The 14,589-nt window shown below is 31.1% G+C and overlaps 2 protein-coding genes across 3 annotated transcripts in view; one reads left to right on the top strand and one right to left on the bottom strand.

Moving 5' to 3' along the window:
• Positions 1–7,788, bottom strand: part of LOC143186502 (putative carbonic anhydrase 3) — a 111,840-nt gene extending 104,052 nt beyond the window's left edge. The window contains exon 1 of one of the 2 annotated variants that reach the window (XM_076390181.1): positions 7,681–7,788. In XM_076390181.1, coding sequence (XP_076246296.1) covers positions 7,681–7,726 — 46 coding nt within the window. In that variant the 5' untranslated portion in view covers positions 7,727–7,788. Of the gene's footprint in view, positions 1–6,961; positions 7,170–7,680 lie in introns of those variants that run through there. The other variant, XM_076390179.1, reaches the window with a different exon arrangement.
• A 1,580-nt stretch (positions 7,789–9,368) lies between these two features.
• On the top strand, positions 9,369–10,622 carry LOC143186514 (TWiK family of potassium channels protein 18). Its single transcript, XM_076390196.1, has one exon. The coding sequence runs from the start codon at positions 9,369–9,371 to the stop codon at positions 10,386–10,388; it is 1,020 nt and encodes a 339-aa protein (XP_076246311.1). The 3' UTR covers positions 10,389–10,622.
• Positions 10,623–14,589: the final 3,967 nt, after the last annotated feature.

The following is a 14,589-nucleotide window of genomic DNA, read 5'->3' as shown; positions in this document are numbered from 1 at the left end:
TTAAAAGATTGGAACTCACCATGAACATTACTACTTTTTATTCAAGCACTGTTTAGCTCTGATAGTGTCGCAATCTATATCTCAAGACGAGCTAGGCCTAAGTACGTTGCACTTATCAGTCATTTCGGCGATCAGTGACATTTTGAGAGGCAAAACGGTGGACCGGGGCCGTCACGTTTTGTCGTCTCTCCTGGAATTCACTAATTCGGCGCGAAGTCATTGACTCGAATGCGATTGTGTAATTGATTGCACGTATAACTAGTACGAGTTATAGCAAGATTATCTTTCTTATTCTGGAAGAACCAGCAGTCCGCTCCTGGATTATGGCAGATCAAGATCGATGTTCAACATATCCTCTCCATATCTCGTGCCGCCTACATTATCGACCCCGATAGAATACGTTGCGCTAACCCCACTTTGTATACAGGGTGTAACAAAAATGTTGCAGTTCCTTGAAAGAGATGATTCAGGGGGTGATTTGAAACAAGTTTTTCCTTAGCGAAAATGTAAGATGAGGCTTCGTTAACGAGTTATTAACGAAAAACACCGGCCAATGAGAGCACGAGTATTCCGTCTAAGCGACCGCGGTAGCGTTGGGTACGCGCTAGGCGCTACGGTTGTACTCCGAACAAGAAAGTCGGCATGCGTCGAAGGAAATAGTATTAGTATGAAAATATTTGCACAACGTATAAACGAAAAAGCAATGCAACAAAAAAAATGAACGGAGTATTGGAGAATTAACGTTGAAGATAGAAACGTTGAAAGTAGTAATAATCACTAATGAATTAAATGCAATTCACGTGTAGTTTGTAAATCTGTGTCACTGGGTCACTGTACCGATCCTGGTCATCGACCGTTGAAATGGTTTATGGTAGGGTAGAATTTTTCGAAAGAAGCTCCTTGTACCCTCACGTAGTTTAAGCACCTCAGACCTTCTTTGTTCGGACACTCCGAGATCACGTCTCCTTCGAAACCATTGGATAGGTAGGCAGTAAAAGAGTGGCGTGAGCGCTTTTGTAAAACTGCTTGTTGGTGCTCGTTGTGCACTTCTGCAGAGCACATGTTTTCTTGACAGATACTGATTTTTTTCTCTGTCAATCTTGTGGTCGTAGTGAAAGTTAACTCATAATAGAACGATGAGAAACTATGTAGAAGGAAGGTAGAAGGAGCTTCTTTGAAAAAATTCTATCCTAACATAAACCATTTCGACGGTCGATGACCAGGATCGGTACAGTGACCCAGTGACACAGGTTTACAAACTACAGGTGAAGTTTGTTCTCCTCTCCCTTTATTTTTTTGTTGTATTGCTTTTTCGTTTATACGTTATGCGAATAAGAAATTTACGTATTCGTGTTTTTACGTTGCACGTAGTTTTCCTCGATTTTAAGTAATTGTTCACTTCAAGTGATAAACAAAACAAGGACTCGGTATTATTTATTATGTCGCCTTCAATTTTCATACTAATGTTATTTTCTTCGATGTACGACGACTTTCTTGTTCGGAGTACAACCGTAGCATCTAGCGCGCGTACTCAACGCTACTGCGGTCGCTCGGGCGGCAAACTTGCGCTCTCATTGGCCGGTGTTTTTCGTTAGTAACTCGTTACCGAAGCCTCATCTTACATTTTCGCTAAGGAAAAAGTTGTTTCAAATCACTCCCTAAATCACCCCATGTAAGGAACTGCAACATTTTAGTTACACCCTGTATACTCGCGTATAGAATATGACCTGAAATACTACCGAAACAATCATTATTATAAATTCGCAGCGTTAATTGATTATTCTTGCATGTTAACCGTTAATTAACCATTCTGTAGTAAAGAAACATTCCACTAGCGTTTATATTAAGATTCGATAACAAGTCATATCGATACTCGATGTTTAAATAACGTCAAGCACTATCGTGCTCAAATTTAGGTAATAATTATTGATTATATCATTTCCCTTTCTTTTAATGTTCGAGTATTTAATTAATGAGTTTGAATAAATTGTTAATGTTAAACAGATCCATGTCGCAGATTTCACTCTTTTGCCGCTCGCCACACGAACTCCCACTGTTCTAAATTCGTGAGGAAGCCGCTGTCTTCTCGAAACCTGTTCCTTCCTTTTCGTTTAGTGCATTGGAATGTTACACTTGGCACTCGATTTGTCAACACTCGGTAAAGTTGTTTTCATTCCTTTTTTTTTTTTGGCTTGCAGAATTGACAATTAGTAAGCTTCAGCTACAGTATATTGAAATAAGGAAGCATATGATATGTTAAAAATTTTGCCTGAGTGTTAAGACGATCATAATTTTGTGATATCTAGTAGACTAGATTTACGATGCGGACGAGTTGAGCCTGCTATTTTTGAAGAGGTACATTATTAGTTTGTTAATAATTATTTGTTAACTTGCATTGAGGATTAAGGACTCTAAAAGTCGCTTCATCGTTTTATGATTCTGACGAACACGTACGCTTTGGGGTCTCAAGTCTCTGTTCAATAGCAATTGACGTATCGTAAACCTCAAGCCCGAGCGTATTCCGTTAGCGCGCTACTCGCGGGGTCCGTCACCCCTTGGGCCTTTCCGGTGTGTGTCCGGCAATGAGGGTTCCTATTTGTAAATATTTCCTCCGTCCTCTAAGCTCATTTCTGTATAAAGTAAGGTTTATCAAAATATAGAATTAGATACAACTTAGAATTCATCGGTATCTCTGGTCCTTCAAACTAAACCCTAGTCGGCACACTACGTGTAAAAATTCAACAAAGCCAGAAAGATCTCTTGATCAACTGCTGATCTAAACACTGAGTGTAAAGGTGGATTTTTTGTAGCCGAAAAGTTGTGGCGAGAACGTTTTCCTCACCGATTTCCTCACTCCGAAAAATTTTCTTGCGTTTGGCTAAACGAATTAAAACTGAAGGTATTATTCAGCCTCATCATAATAAAGGGAAGATGATCTGCCGCTCAGTTAGAGGTACAAGAATAGTGGACGTCCTTGCATTTGCAGAGTTAAATCCTTATAATTCTCTAAGCCATACAGAAAGAGTCTTTGGTATAAGTAAATCTACAGTTTCGTGCATCTTGAACAGAAATGGCACCCTTACAGAATGACGCACTATAAAACACTGAATTATAATACTTTTCTTTAAAGACTTGCATTTTGCAAACTGGATAAGACAGCAACCACGTGATTTCCATCGCAAAATTGTATTCACTGATGAATAAACACTTAAAAGTCATGAAGATGGTAATTCTTGAAATTCCCGTTATTGGTCAGAGAATAACCCTCATTGGGTGACAGACAGGTCATTAACATGTTTGGAAGGTCAATGTTTGCTGCGGCATTTTTGCAAATCAGATTGTAAGTCCTATTCTTCTTGAGAAGAATCTTAATAGTGCTGGATACTGCAATTGCAAGCAGACTTATGGTTCCAGCAAGACGCATGTCCCGCACATACATCGAGAGCTGTTCGTACAAAATTGAATGCAATGTTTCTCAGTAGGCGGATAGGCAAATATGGTTCAGTTAAATATCCTCCTTGGTTACCTGAATTCATCGTACTTGATTGTTATTTGTGGGGAAGAATAAAAGACCTGGTTTATCACGAACATCCAACGATAAGACGGAGTATGATGGAAAGAATGAAGGAAGCAATTCGATCGATAAATCCTGATGAAATTTTTCATGTTCTCGATTCCTTCCAAAACAGGATAAACTTCTGTACCTCGCAGAATGGTGGCCCGTTTGAATATCAACTAAATTTCGAAAATTAATCTTTGTTACTCTTTTGTTTATTTCCACAGTTTATTTCTGTTAATTTGTTTATTAATTTATTTAAGAGATGGTATTGTCCTTTAATTTTTGTTCTGGAACTTGTTCAATTTCATTATTCAAAATTAAATCTCTAATTTGAAAAATGTTGATTCATATATTGGAGGTCGTTTTCTGTCCAACGGAGGCACCTTTGAGAAAAATGTTTGGAACAAAACTTTCATATTTTTTGCGTACAATCCGAATATGTAATAAAAACTACCAGGTCCTATTTAAAAAAATCGACTCATGGTCTGAAAATCCTATTTCCAGTCGATATTGAAAGTTGCAACTACCACCATTCGATAGGGCATACTCGAATTAGTTATCAAAGTTGGTATAGTTTTCAATAAAAATTACTCCCCTTCATTTTAATAAGGGGTGGACGTCGGGTCTAGGATACCCTATATATACATTTATTTGTTTATTTATATGTATATAGTATATTCTGTATGTGAAAGTTATTGAGTACGATTGTAAGTTATTTATAGCTTTTTATATTTAAGTACGAGTACTGAAAGCACGCAATCAATATGGTATTTTATGAAGATATTAAAATATTAAACAATCTGTGCTTAGATTTCACAATTAGTTAATCTCTACGTTATAAGAAGTACACATTCATATTATTATTAAAATAGTGCTTTGTGCTAAATGAGTTCTATTGACAATGAATTGTCCATGATCAGTTCAAGTATACAGGTTACGTTTATAATGCTGGAATGAAATAAATTTTCTTCAAGAACTGTTGTACTTCTTTTGTCTGTATGAATGGTTTTACACGTTTTAGTTGTAATTAAAAAGAAAAGTAAAACATTTTATGCATTGTATGTACAGGAATCAATTGCATGTTTGACATTTTATGTACATAAAAAATACATTATAAATATTTATAAATATTTGAAATGTTCATAAGGAAAACGAAAATGAATAATAATTTAGGTGTTTGATACGAGTAGCTAATTTCTAAAGTAGTACATTTTAGAAAAAAAGATTTTGTGTCATTTTCGAAACAATATTCGAACATAATATACAGCTTGTGCACATAAAAGTCAGATAAATGAATATGTTGTACAATTTAAAAACAAATTGTACAAAAGAAAGATTAAATTAAAACTTGATCTGGGTACTTATATTCAAGCTCAGGTTGAGATTCTCACCGTTAGTATCTCCAAAAACTGTTAAGAAAAGAGAAAGGTACCTTTAACTGCCTTAATGGAAATTATAAAATTGCAGAAATGTCTATTTATTACGCCAGGAAAAGAAATGAAGGACAAAGACAATTGTAATACATAAGAGAGTCTGGTCTAGATTTTACTATAAAAAAATGGCAAAAATTTTGAATTTGTGACAATTATAAAAGGTCCAGAGGATGTTCTAATACGACACTGGAGAAAATTTAAGTATGTACCAATTACTTTATATAATTTAGAATGACTGGTTTTTACTTGCAAATTATTTTCACCCATTATCGTGTAGGTATTATAACACAAATTTCACAATTTATGAAAAGAACAGTTAAATCATTATTATTTCGTCAATGTGTAACATTTATGTAATTAATACATTAGTTTTAGCATAACTTTTTCATATTTCTTGGCTACTGTCCGTACGTTTTACCTTCCTAATTAGCTACTAAAGATCATTCTGAACCACATCATATATAGATATACTAACATCGTGCATGTCCCTTTGTAGTAAATACACTTGACTAATAAACATTATTCAATGAATGCCTGCGGCAGGAAACAAAATTAACCTCGTTCTCTGCACTTTAGATCGAATTTATTTAAGCAAGCATGTTTTAATTGATAACGTATTGTTGAAAAAATTGTTGAAAACGATTGAAAATTGTTAGAAATTTTTCTTACAAAATTGGCGATATGTAAAGGATAAGCGATTTAAACGATTTATAGGGTCTAAGGAGGACATATACCTAAAAATTGATACCTTTTTTACATATTTCCAATATTTGACATATTCAAAAAATTTTTCCAAGATATCAATGATACAAAGTAAGTATATTCGGAGTAGCTTATATTCTATAATTCAGTACTATGCGAAAAGATTATTTTTCTGTACAAACAATAACCTAAAAACGTTCCTTTTTGTTCAGATGATACATGTTATGAGACAGCAATTGATCATTCATGGTAAAATAGAGAAAATTATAGTTTTGTACTATTTTGAATACTATCAAGCTATATATGCTTTTTACTAGAAGTTACGTGTCCGTGATTATTCAAAAATTGCTGAACTGATTTACTTTACATTTGCTATAGCTGTATTTTACATTATTACGCAATTTTCGACGTAACGAATGTATCTTTTTACTTTAATTTTTTAAGAACTGCAATACTTTTCTTCAAAAATGAAAATATTTATACAGAAAGTTGTTATTTCCTAGAAATTTAATTTTTATCAAAACGATTAAATGCCAAATATGATATTTATTCATACACCTTATCTTTCATATTCAAGTAAAATTTATTGACATATAGAAGTATACTTGGACGATATGACAAACATTTTTATATAAAATATGATTTATTGTACCTAAAAGTATGACAGAACGATTACAAAAAATTCGAGAAGATTAATGTTTTGTTCTCTGCAGCGGTATGTTCCCTTTAATGAACGTAATGCACGTTTCCGGCAGCACCTGTACTGTTCATATCCTACAAGATGTCTGGCGGGACTGCTTATGGGCAATGCTTTCCGCGGGATATCTCATAAAACACAACCTGTACATAACTATTTTGTAATTTATTTTGGTTTAAAGAACAAGCTAACAAAATTTTTTAAAGTACCTCTGAAATAATGCATATTTTTCCAATATATTTCTACCAATTATATCGACAATTTAAAATTTTTATGTGCGGCCAGTATGCAGGAAAACACTTTACACTGTACCATTTCGTTAGTCAATGCATCATTACTTCTAAAAAATACCACAGCTGTGTAATACTTGCTGCCTATTTTTGTTAATTTAAAAAATTATTAACGAAACGATAATGCGAAAAAATATAATTACAGTTACAGTTAAACCATCGAGTGTTTAAATTATAACAAAATAAAATACATTCTCTAACAGCAATGTACTACTTATGTATAACATATTAAAAATGGAATAAATCAAACTCTAACAAAACTAATAAGTTTCTTGCTTACCTATTATAGTAGAAACAATTATGTAGGAACTTTTCATTTCTAAAGCACTATATGAGGATGTTAGAGTTGCGATCATCCAATGACACGTACTTGATGACGATAATCGTACAACTGATGTACACGATCTGAATGTAACTGAATAACCCCGAGGTTACACAAGACCCTATTGTACGAGATTCAGTTTGTGCATCGTATTGCATTATGATTACTGTGTGTGTGTCAATGGACTCCCCTATCCTCATCAAGTTGAAACATAAATCTATGTGTATTCAATATTAACCAATAAATCTAATCTTATATTAATATAATTGCTTCTTTTTAGTCTAGTTCATTTTGAATATCGTATACTGCAGTAACGATGTATAAGCTGCTAACACATACATAAATGCACGAGAATTTAAGTGAAGTTTGAAACAATTCTTAAAACATTTTAGTTCTTATTTTTCTATAATAAAATGTTTAATATAATAATAACGATTTTATTTTAAATGTAAAATATTTTACGTTTAAATAAGACATAAAGTGTTACAATTTAATAATTTAAAAGAACAAAAATATGTTCATATTTAGATTCAGATAAAGTTATAAATAATTTGAGATATGTAGAAATCTATATTCATAAAGAAATTTAAAGCTTACTGGAAAATAAATTCATGTTACGACATTGACTTTAATAAATAATTCTTAATAAATGTTGGTAAATTTTAATTTTTATTTACCTGAATGTATGAAGATCAACAAAAGAATGAAGTACTTTAAATCCATTTTACACGTACACAGACAATATATTCAATCGTTTCGCGGGATGATACAACGTGGTCGACAACTTCTACTCAACTGATCTTCCTCTGCAAGTTCTCGGCAACGTTGGTGTATTCTAGAATAGAGTTTGTATAAAGGCATCACTCGATTAATGAGTTTGTTATGACGCGTACTTATATATTTACTAACACATGCAGAATCATTCAAACAGCATTTTAACATAATATTGTTAGATAGCATTAACAAATACTATCGTTATATGCACATTATCATAATTTTAAAATACAGGTCAATTCTTTACAATCTTCGTTACTAAAATTCCTTGGATAACGGTCATTCCTTCGATGAAAATTCGTAACGCTAATGTTATTGAAAATGTAACAGTTTATTGCATTGCTAAATAAAATGTACGTTTCTATACTAAGCTACAGGACACACAAACATCTCGTTTAGAAAACTTAAAGAAAAACATGTGTTTTGTGCATATATGTACAAAATAAAAATTCTGCAAAGTAGACATTAATACTACTATACGCAGTAGTATAGTAGTAGTAAAACTACCGTATTATCTAACATAAATTCTATCTTAAAAGAATAGACAGGAAATAAAAGAATGTGAAGGGAGGTAAACTCCAACTAGTTATCTGGATACCTGAATTCTTTTCGTGGTGGAATTTCAATTACTTTTAGACGTCTTACTTAATATTAATACGAAAAAAATTTAATGCTCATTCTGACGCTCTCTATTATAACGTTTCAAGTGTTGTTAAAGTTGATACTATATATTAAAATTTATCCAGTATTATGACAAGTAATCTTGAATCGGAACACGTACACTGTATTATACAATATTACTCATTTTAAATTACAATTTTATTTTATTTAATTCTATGTAAAGAAATACATATACGTACAAATGTTAAATGTATAATAAATAAAAAAATATGTATGCTTACCAACTTGAAATCATTTTGTGTATTAGAAAAAGTATTGATACTTTCTCTGAACAAACAAAGTTAACTAATTATGTACAGTTATATTTATTTCATTAACTGTACTGCAAGAAAGAACATTGAAATCGTGGCCAGCAGCCTGAAATTTCGAATAAATCAGAACTCATTGTTTAACGTTCATAAATTTATAGAGTAAAGCATAAAATGTTGACATAAATGTAAAATAATTGTATGAAATATTGGCATTTTAATTAAAAAAAAATATTTTTGCATAAATTTAGAGAAAAAATAGAAAGAGAATTTTTACATTAATAATTATTATTTTTAGGATATGTACTTATTTATGTAAATAAGTGTTATAAATATTAAGTATTCAAATCTTCAACGACTTCACACGTTATCAACCGTAATGTTACGAATAGTCAAAGCATCTAAAATATTATCAATCATGTGCGTACGTTTATAGGAAGTAACGTACCAACGTAATACGTGTGCCGAGAAGAGAGCGTAACAGTGAAAGAGGAAGGGAATAACCCAAAGGAAAAGAATGAAAGACAGAGACGTGAAACGACGCTTTTCGACAGAAATAGAAAAGCGGTTCGAGAAACATCTAGTGCGAGCCAACGTGAAGTTCTATGTAGCCAGATCTGGCTCGAAGTATTACCGCTTGATTTCGATATCGTGTGGATATAATGAATCGTGCTTCAATAAGATCTTCCCTGAGAAGCCGCGACTCTTCCTCGACATCGACCGATCCACATCCCAAAGAACGTATAAAAGACTGTTGTCGAAAATTGGTCGCTTTTATGTGTACTCAAGTAGGCGTTGGCGGACTCGTGGTTGGATACGCAATAATAGGCGCTTTTGGTTTCAAGATGATCGAAACTCAAACACAAATTTCCTCTACAGTATGCATTCAAGAATTAATTCGAAAACAATGTGCAGAAGAATTGTGGTTCAGTACAGCAAGCAATCAAACAGTAAACGTGTTCAACAAAACAATGTTTTATGTATTATCCAATGAGATTCTTCAACGTTACCAGCATAATTTTACCATTAATTATAAAAAGGAAAATTGTAGTGGCTTAACACCAGCTGATCTTTGGTCCTTTCCGGCAGCAATGATGTTTTGCCTTTCTGTGTTTACAATGATTGGTTACGGAACATTGGTACCTCAAACAGCTTGGGGCAAAGGAGTCACAGTTATTTACGCGGTGTTGGGAATTCCTCTTTACGTGTTATACTTTCTTAACATGGGAAAGGTATTAGCACAAACTTTCCGTTGGTTGTATACGTGGTTATATGATTGTACTGGCAAAAGAAAACCTGGACAAAGGATCACGGTGCCATCGACAGCTTGCCTTTGGGTAACATTTGGTTATGTTCTCGGTGGTTCCATTATGTTCGCTGAGTGGGAAGGATGGGACTACTTGGATAGTGCTTATTTTTGTGTGACGTCACTATGCAAAATTGGAATGGGAGATTTAGTTCCTGGTTGGACGCATGGCGATCTAACTGCTGACAGTCAAACCAAATTAATAATAAATTTCGTTTATCTACTACTTGGCATGGGACTTATCGCTATGTGTTACGATTTGATGAAGGAGGATGTCTACGTAAAAGCCAGGGAACTCAAAGAACAATTGATACAGATCGTCGATTCTACTCATTATCAGATAGAATCATGTTGTGCATCAGAAATAGCGAGTTAAATACATTAAAGAACGTTTGTATTATTAAACTCTGACAGAAATTTTCTTTAGAACAGGAAGATCATATGGTATGTCTATACAAATGGCGTTAAAAATATGATACGTAAAGTACATGTACGTGCTAATGCATAAATATATCATGGTCCCTACTGTATCTAATATTTATTGAAAACAATATAACGTTTAGATCTATGAAATTAAAATTGGAAACATCTATTTACATCACATTTACAATCAAAATACAATTGGAATTCGTCCAATTACATTAACTCGTATCTATGTATAAGAGAAATCTGAACAATGTACATTAAGTAAATAATTATATTCATTTGCTCGAATTGTCCAAACTCAGTTTTATTTTTAATTAAAAAGTTTTGATAGTATATAATATTCTTAAGTATTTCTGCTTTCATAGTTTTGTACTAATATAGTCTGATAAGAATGTGTACATTTATATTTGTCCTTTCACCCTGTAGAACATCATATAATAAGACGTTATAGTGCAATAGTATAATAAAATGCAGTGTTTTATAAAAATGGGTGTAAAAATTATATTTTGAAATATAAGCACTTGACACTTCTGTTTAACTAATACTGTTTACTTATTAATGAATACCACACATTCATAGTTTCATAGATCATAGTTTCTTAATAAAACGATACTTGTTTTGTAATTTAAAGTATCAAAATTGTTATAACAAGGTACTTATTATAACAAATAGTCTTTATCCTTTCACATTCGATGTTGCGTATAAATGACATTGTATTTTTAGCTTCCAAAAAGTAAATAATTGATGTCTTTGTTTTTCATAGGGTTACATACATACAACATTAGTCTATGAATAGTACACATCTGATATAAAGCTTTTATTTAGGCTAATATTATTTATTAATGGTAAACAGATTTACTTTCATAGACCAAAGACATCGCGACTTCAAAGGATTAGCACATTCGTTGCCACTGTCGGAGTATTGTCGACATAGTAATCGTAGCATGTGATGTGTCGTGTGCTAGCAATCGACTACCGTCAGGAAAATGTTAATAATGTGCCGTGAGCCACCAATTCCTACCTTTTAAGAGACGAACCAATACTCTGTCGACGCTCAGCACAAGGAACGTTATATGCTACAATCTGCTACATGATTTAAAAATAACAATGTACAGTTTACAACAAAATAATAGGACAATCTTAAATTTTTCGTATTTCTCAAAACGAATGATCTGTACATGATTTTGTATGTAGGTTTATGAAGAGTATTCCTGCCTTAGTGACACATAAAAAACGTCGTCGTTGTTTAAACTGCTATCCAGGAGTTATTATTTTTCCATAACACAGGCGAGACAAAATTGTAGAACGTGTTAAAGAAAGATGATAAACTAATTCAAAAGCAAGTATGTTTTTAGAGTTTAATAGCGAATACTTTTCACCTCTTTTCTATAATCTTCTATCGTTTTTTAGGCAAACCTTTGTTATATAAATGTTTTTAAAACTTTCTTAGAATGGAATGCGAGTCTTTCTCAGTTGCGATTTTTAACTTTTCCACGAAATAAAGTGTTTTTCATCTCGATATGCATTATAGGTTAATTATATTCATAAATTCTCTGCTGTATTTAAATCCGATGCTCTGCCTGATCATTGTAAACTTTTAATGTGATTTATATAAAAATAAGTTCGTATAATTTTTGCGGTATACGCGGTTGCATTATCTTGCTAAAACACTAATTTCAATACCTCCTCTTCTCATCTGATGTTTAACGCAATACTGTGAATCTTTTCTTTTAAAAATATGAAAATAATATTACTAGTCATCAGACCTGTCAAATGTAACCCTCTTTTGTATAGATAGGTAAACAGATCCGTTCGAGTTGTTCTTCCACTTTACGTATATTTTAACAAATGTTTTCCAATTATCGATGTTTGTTAACGATGTCGTACTTTTAAGTTCTCTGCTTTGAATAATTTTATTATTTTGTAAAATACGCTATAGAAAATATATATAAAGGACTCTTTCGTTCTTTCGTATTATAGATATTAGAATTCATTAACAATAAAGCTTATTACTACCAATTTTGATACTTTAAACAAACTTGTGCTTTCCTGTTTAAATTTAAAATCACTTTCATCTGGGTTTCAGTTAACCATGTACAGTGTTATCCATTTTAATGACTTCTATAAGTATTGAGGCGTTAGCTGTAAAAAGGGCATGAGTACAATCACTTAGTTCCAGGAAAATAACGTTTATAGAATTAAAAGCAGTAATATTTAAATGTTAATAACACACGCTTCCTGTTATTACTGTTAACATGAGAATACATATTTTAATATTTAGTTTCAGTTGTGAAAAGGGTCCCTAGTAGCACAAAAATATTGGATAAATATTTTTTTCAAATACTGGAAAAATATTTGTTAAGCCACACTTTTTCATATGAGAAAAATATTAGATCTGAAAATTGTATACACGTACAAGAAATATAAATTGAATGTTTAGAAAATATAAGCTAAATATTCAGAGAATATGAACGAAATATTTAAAAAACGTAAAGTAAATATTCAGGGGATATAAACTAGATATTTAAAAAATATAAAATAAATACTTAAAAAATGTGAATCCAATATTTGAAATAACATTCAATAAAATCTTCAAATTTAAGAAAAAGTTATTACAAAAATTTTAATCGCTACATGTATAAAAGTATGTTATCATACTACTTCCTCTCCTTTTCTATGTACTTGCTCGAGGGAATATTCGAATTTTGTCTTCGAAAAAACCTTGGTTAACAAAATGCATAATTTCTCTTATGCAGCTGGGGCGGTATTCCAACTGGGGACTATCGTTTTTACTGCGTGATGTGCTTCCTCGCTGTGCCATGTGAACCTACATTGATATGTTCATTACTTTTTAGATTTATTGATGCAAAAATATATAAAGCACTTATATATAAATACCGCTCCTACTCTGTCGCATGTGAATTTCTTCATTTATCTTCTTAATTATTAATTATTATTATTAGTATTCATTATTATCAGTATTGATTACTTCTTTCTGTTATAATATAAAATACATGTCGATTAAGTGACAAACACGAAGTCAAAGTAAATTAAAAGTAAACAATTTACTTCGCATCATATTCTGGAACAAATATTCATCCATGATAAACATAAAGTATTTCCTGCATATTTAAGAAAAAAATATTCCACTTCTAATATTACGTAAAGATTCGTTTTATAATATTATAAAAAATATTTTTTCCATAATATGAAATAAATATTATCTGCATATTTAAAAAAAATATTCTATTTCTAATATTACATAAAGGTTCATTGTATAAGAAAAAAATATATTTTCCATAATATGAAATAAATATATTTGCATATTTAATAAAGATATTCTATTTCTAATATTACATAAAGGTACATTTTATAATAAGAAAAAATATTTTTTTCATAATATGAAATAAATATTATCTGCATATTTAAAAAAAATTCTTTTTGTAATATTACATAAAGATTCATTCTATAATAAAAAAAAAATATTTTTTTCATAATATGAATTAAATATTATTTATATATTAGGAAAAAATATTCTGTTTCTAATATGAAATAAAGATTCATATAATATTTAGAAAAAAATATTTTTCTCGTAACATGAAATAGGTATTTCTTGCATATTTAAAAAATATTATAAAATATATAATATATAAAAAAATATATAAAATAATATATAAAAAAATATTTGTTACATAATATAAAATAAATATTGTATGTATATTTGAATATTAAAAAAAGATTGAATCTCTTTTTAATATTATATGAAAGTGTGTACAATATTTTGTGCTACTAGGGGTATAACAACACATAACACTGACATATCAATCGTAATTAAAACTGTATTAATAAAACTTTTAATAATAACAATAATAAAATACCTCTTATATTATGCTCTTCAAAATTCTAAAAAACTTGCAGTGAAGATATTAATAATGTAGATATGGTAAGAAGGATATAGTAATAATTGGACTTCAGATCTTTATGCATTTATGAAAAATTTCACTATGCAAAAACATACAGAATCCACATATTGTACAAAATTCTATACAATATCGAAAGTTTGATACACTTTATAACAATATGCAGAAACAAATCTCTAACTAGGTTGCACTTATCTATTTCTATTTATGAAAATTGAAATTTGCATAAAC

The sequence above is a fragment of the Calliopsis andreniformis genome, unplaced genomic scaffold (assembly GCF_051401765.1).
Source record: "Calliopsis andreniformis isolate RMS-2024a unplaced genomic scaffold, iyCalAndr_principal scaffold0001, whole genome shotgun sequence".
In the NCBI taxonomy this organism is placed as follows: Eukaryota; Metazoa; Arthropoda; class Insecta; order Hymenoptera; family Andrenidae; genus Calliopsis; species Calliopsis andreniformis.
Note: the sequence above shows the minus strand (reverse complement) of the source record. Positions and strands in the feature narration are given on the sequence as shown.